This window comes from Eptatretus burgeri, chromosome 13 (genome assembly GCF_056783735.1).
Source record: "Eptatretus burgeri isolate ZD-2024b chromosome 13, Ebu_testis_v1, whole genome shotgun sequence".
Classification (NCBI taxonomy): domain Eukaryota; kingdom Metazoa; phylum Chordata; class Myxini; order Myxiniformes; family Myxinidae; genus Eptatretus; species Eptatretus burgeri.
Window position 1 is genome coordinate 15,020,916 of NC_140973.1, and position 6,000 is coordinate 15,026,915.

The 6,000-nt window shown below is 42.0% G+C and overlaps 1 protein-coding gene across 2 annotated transcripts in view; it reads left to right on the forward strand.

Annotated features, from left to right (window-relative positions):
- Positions 1–6,000, forward strand: part of LOC147013901 (fos-related antigen 2-like) — a 28,585-nt gene that overhangs the window by 21,754 nt on the left and 831 nt on the right. For both annotated transcript variants that reach the window (XM_085851244.1, XM_085851243.1), the window contains exons 2-4: positions 1,454–1,684; positions 3,929–4,036; positions 4,985–6,000. The exon at positions 4,985–6,000 is cut by the window's right edge and continues 831 nt beyond it. In XM_085851244.1, coding sequence (XP_085707370.1) covers positions 1,469–1,684; positions 3,929–4,036; positions 4,985–5,380 — 720 coding nt within the window. In that variant the 5' untranslated portion in view covers positions 1,454–1,468 and the 3' untranslated portion in view covers positions 5,381–6,000. The remainder of the gene's footprint in view (positions 1–1,453; positions 1,685–3,928; positions 4,037–4,984) is intronic.

Sequence of the window (6,000 nt, forward strand, 5' to 3'; positions counted from 1 at the left end):
TCCACCACCCCCTGACTGAAATTAGGTAAACAAACAAATATATTTAATTAGTAGTGTTGATATGGGACAAATGGCCACCTCCTACATCAAAGTTCCTTGTATATCCCAGTTAAAGCATTGTCTCTGGATCTCTGACCTGAATGTGTGTGTGGGTGTGAAACTATAATCTCTGCCCAAAGGTGGATTCAGTGCTGCCATGCCCAGCCTCATGGCAAGGATTATTTTGGGTAGTTTCCATCTGCCTTCTTGGGAGTCAGTCAGGGCAGGATTTTGTAATTTGTTTAGGGCACCGGCAGCTCGCCTACTCTTTGCGAATGACACCGTTGAATCTTTAACGTCCACCATCGGATGCCAGCTGACGAGACGCCAAGCTTAACGTCCATCTGAGTGGCGGCACGCACATTGATTGATGCATGTGAAACACCAGGATGACAGTTTATAGCTGGGCCAAGATTCAAACCAAGGCCAAAAGGAAGTGTCACAAATCTGTGTGACCCATTATGATTTGCATACCACTGGTTGTTATGTCAAATATGTTTCTTAAAGAATAGCACCTTAAAATTTTTTAAGTGCCAAACATAATCGTTGATTACTACAATTGTACACAAACTGTATGATTAGGATTTGGACTGCAAATGTATGATTGATCATATTCCACAGTGCATGCAAAAGTGGTCACCATAAATGATCTGGATATATATATATATATATATATATATATATATATATATATATATATATATATATATATATATATATATATATATATATATATACACACACACACACACACACACACACACACACACACACACACACACACACACACACGAGTGTGAATCGGCTCACTATGCTCGCCTCTCCACATGTTGTTAAAGATGTGTTGTCATGATTTATACCAAATCATGATACATTTATGCCTGGTGTTGGCTTGATGGTTTGGGTGGTGGGCATGGGATCCCAGGATCCTGAGTTGAAATCTCCCTCAGCTGTTGTATTAATACAGGGTGGGGTTGACTGCCAGTCATCCGAGGTCGGCAAAATGAGTGCCAGCATGCTAGTATCCTGTGTCAGAGTGGCGACCCGTCCAGGATTTTGCCCAATCGTCCAGGAGACTGCTTAAGCAGCACCAACACTCTGCACAGAGTATGGTCCCAATCTCCTCTCCTCCTAAGGGGTGTAAATGTCAAAAGGTTCTTGGCTCATAAGGGTAGTGAAGGGATCTAAAATGGTCTTTTGGGTCTTCAATGGTCGAGGGGGTCTCAGCAGTCTTTGAGGGTTGAAAGCTGCATTCCAAAAGTACGTAATTAAGACGTACGTATGTGAAGTTAAGTTACAACTGATGTTCATACAGTACGTGATGAATAGACATAGTCACACGGCTTCAGACGGCTTCACTGTGCTTTTTGTTTATACATACAGTATATATATGGACAAACTGTGCTTCCTGCAGGAATACGCAGCAGAAATGGCACGGTCTTTCGTGCCCACACTTAACGCCATCACGGGCAGCCACGACATGCAGTGGATGGTGCAGCCATCCGTCATCCAATCGCTCGTTCGACCTCACGGGCCACACACTCTGCATGGGCATTTCTCCCCGGGGGGTAACCCCACGGCACGGCCTGGAGTAATCCGCTCGGCATGTGTCTCAAGCGGGGGAAGGAGGAGACTTGAGGAACAGGTAGGTGCACATGGCTTTATCTTTGGGTGGGTCCAGCAAACAGGAAGTCTGCATCTCCATAGACAATCGTGAAGCACCACCAAAATTGGTTTTTTGAAATAGCTGCTTGAGGTTTAAAAGTCTTGATGCCTTGGTACCTCCGGTTGAGGTCAAAGTTCACATGAAGCTTATGCCTCCTTGGACTTATGAACCGAATTTGATGGGTTCACCAGCATTTCGGATTTGTTGTTTTCACAATCAATCTTCCCAGTAGCATGATGAAAATAAGGAGCTATTGCAGTAATTGCAAGCTTTCTAATGCTGGTATGGATCCAAAAGGTACCAAATTAAAGTTTAAAATGGAAGGAGTGGGTTCACTTGCCGTGAAGTGTCAAAAAGGTCCGAATCATGGGTGCATAATTATAATTGCCTGGAAAAATGCTGTACTTGTGAAAATATCATCATCTTCTTCTTTCTAATGCAGCATATGGTTGAAGGTAATATAATTTTCTGGAGCCTGGCTATGCTGCTGATATAATGCCCTCTGTAGGTTATGGCAAGAACTTGTAATTTGCTCAGGGTGCCGACTATAGCTCACCGTGTTCGCAAACGACACCGTGTGATCTTTAACGTCCACCAACTTATCCCAACAGTCGGGACACCCAGTTTAACGTCCATTCGGGGGATGGCACATACATTAATACATCGCCCTGCCTGCGCAACACCACAATGACAGTTTATAGCTGGGTCAGGATTCAAACCTGGGATAGACAAGTCAGAGGCGAGTGCATATACATCTCGTCCATCCTGCCAGCCCCTCAGAAATAACTTTTAATGACTATGATTTTTTTTTTTGACGTAAACATCTTAATATTTTGATACATCTGCATTTACTACTCATCAAAAGTAAGTGAACGCCTTTCGTCAATTTATTCGTCTTACAAGAGTTCTGCTATGCTGAGCGACATTAAAACACTGAGAAACATCGGCTTACTCGTCTGGAACAAACTTCTCAGGCTGGGTGGAAACTTCTCAGGCTGGGTGGAAACTTCTCAGGCTGGGTGGAAACTCCAACGATGTGTCACATAAACGACGGAAGAGAAGAAGAAGAAGAAGAAGATCCTATTGGTTTGCATGACTCGTTACATATTTGTTCAAGAGAAATGCCACATCATCATTGGAAGAGGACTATATGTCACCGCATTGCAAGAGAGATGGACGTTTGTAGAATGCAGGGATATAAATTTGAGCCACTCGGAGAACATGAAGCCATCTCAAAAGCAAACCCATTTTCCACCAGAAAAATATTGGAACACAACAAAAGAATATGAATGGAATTTTGGGTAACTTGAGATGTGAAGAGCAAGTGTAGAAAATTGTTTATCCTCTTGGAGGAAAACGTGACGTCACGAACCAAAGACGAAGACATTGCAGGTCAGAAGGTTGCCAATAGCCAGGCCTCCCAACAAGCTTACTAGTTTTTAATCACTTTTTTTAAAAAACAATTTTTTTCCCTGTATTTGAAATTTATCACAAAATGCCTTCTTTTGAGACTTGATCCTTTCTCTTCGCACTGAGAAAAAAAAAAATTGGTTTATGACCTTTAAGGGAATGTTTCGTGGGTGGGGCGGTTGGGCTCGTGGGGCAGGGTTTGGTGTAGTCTTCTCTTTACAAGCCTGGCAATGCTTCTGGCCAGTAAGAGTGGGCTTTTTCAAAATTCCAGAAGCTCTCAATGACAACAGACAAGTTCCAGGCAGGTGCTGCAGCTGTTCAATTCAGATACCGGTCTGGGTTCAAAGTGTACTTCTTGGTGGACAAAGTATCGAGCAAGAGCAGGCACTAGGTGTGGCCAACACTGGGCTTTTGTGATTATCGAAGCCAAATTCACTTGCTTTTTGAAAACTTTGCCGCCTACTCTAAAACCAGGACATCCCTTCCTTGATATATCTATGACAAGACCCTTAATTCGAAATTCCAGAACATCCTTGGGGTAACGTGGAGGGAGGGTTACGATATCTTCCTGCATTTCCGTTCTAAGCCAAATACACTGCATGACCAGGGTGTATAGACCAAAAATGTCGCTCTGGCTTGTCCAGACACAGAAAACGATTAATCATCCTAAACTTGGGAATCGTTCCAACAATGATTGCCCTTATGAAAACCATGACTGTTGTGAAACCTTTCTACCCTTGTGTGTTGCTCGTCTAATTTGATGTCATCTTCCATATAATAAGGTCTTCTATTTTGGTGCTTTTTGTTTGACAGCTGAGTCCCCATGAAGACGATAAAAGGAAGATAAGACGAGAACGGAACAAGCTGGCAGCAGCAAAGTGTCGCAATCGTCGGAAAGAACTCACAGACAGACTGGAATTTGTGAGCTCAGCCACAATCCCCACGACCATGGTTTAAAACACTTCCTGTCTTTCATTCTCTTACACTTTTTTTTCCTTCCATTCCTTTATTCATTTATCTTTTCTACTCACGTGTGTGTCATATGTACAGCAGTTTTTAATCATCTGTTCTTTTCTTTTTTTTGTACTTTCTGAATGTATTTGTATTTTTTTTTAAATTCATGTTCTTACTATTGTAACTCCACTGTGTGTGTAAAAAAAAAAAAGGACCGCTTGTCCTGAAGCTCACCTGGATCAGAAGCAAGTCATTCAAACCCCCCACAGATGCCCTGAGACCCTGATTTATTATTATTATTTTTTCTGTGAACAAACTTTGCTTTATCACGGGTAGTGAAGGTTGTGGTCGTTTAATCGAAATTGTGTGTAATTTTGGAGAAGAGAGCAACTACCGATATATATATTTTTTTTTTGAGGGGGTCAATAACTCCTCCCCCCCCCCACGCACCTTTGATGCAGTCGATTCACTTTGGTACATCGGTTGTGCTCAAGTTTCATTGAAATAGTGTGTAAAGAGAGCAAATACCTATTTTGGGGGGTGGGGGGGGTCAAACTCCACTCTCCAGTAGACCCCCTTAATGAGCAAAGATTTTAATGTGGTCAATATACCTTTGCTCAGAATCAGACATGAAGCTTGTGGCCAAGTTTCATCAAAGCCATGTGTTTGGTTCAAGTGATATAATGACTGGTGTTTATTCACACACTCACGACTTGGCTTAATCACATAGCTCACTGGACTTAAGCCCAGGTGAGCTAATAACTAAATTACCCCCCCCCCCCAATTGATGCTTTTTTTTTTGCCTCACTTCATGCAACTTCGGTTGGTTGAGTCTTGCTTGCCTCCTAAAAACATCATCCTTTTAAAGTAGGTTCGTTTCCATCTTCAAAATAAAATGCTTCTTTCTTACAACAGGAGACATCAGAGCTTGAAGAAGAGCGGAAAAATCTTGAATCCATCATCAACACGCTGCGGAAGGAAAAAGAACATCTCGAGTTCCTGTTGGCAGCACACCATGCACAATGTAAAATGCCCATCGACAACAGTCTACCATACGTGACAATCAAACAAGAGCCAATGGACATGGGCACACAGTCTGTCACTGCCTCGTCCGTTTCCAGAACAACCTGCATGCCGCCGACACGCCACGTGCCCTCGGTGGCGCCTTCATCCTTCCTGTTTATATCCAGCAACACAACGGCTGCAGGCAGCGAGGGCCTCACATGTGCAAAATCCTTCCGACAGAGCAGCAGCAGCGGAACTGAGCAATCGGCCGAATCCTTGAGCTCTGCCACTTTGCTTGCGCTCTAACCACATGCACCGAAGGCCTTGGCAGCCCAAGCTTCCTCAGCCTTCACTTCGAGATCAAACAATTGACAGTTTATTTCCTTGTGGTTTTTGTTTGTTTGTTTTTTGTTTTTAAAAACCTTTTTGTGCATTACTCCACTACAATTTTTTTTTGTCTTGAATATAATAAGAGCACAATTTTGGTCTCTTCTGGAGGATGTTACAGACACCAATTGTTTCATTAGACTTTGGTATCTGAAAGTTTGCACTCAGCTGTAGTATGGATGGAATGGAAGATTATTTTTTATGATTTTTACAAATAATATAATTTTTGATAATCCTTTTCTTTTTCTTTTTTCTGTTGATGAACTTTTCCATGGCAGACTTCTCGGTGTGGAATTGTACGTACTATTCATGTTTAGTACATTTTCTAGCTTAAATTTTTTTTGTAAAACTTCTTACCTTAACAAAATAACTCTTAGTATTTCTGCTTACTTAATTGGTTAATTGCACAAGTTTAAAAATGCTGTTTTCATAATACATATCCTGAAGCAGGTGTTCTACAAACATACTGAGCATTCAATTTTTCCTCTTGAATAAATCTCTTATCCAACGCGGTCCCACAACCCAAACTCTTACCTTAG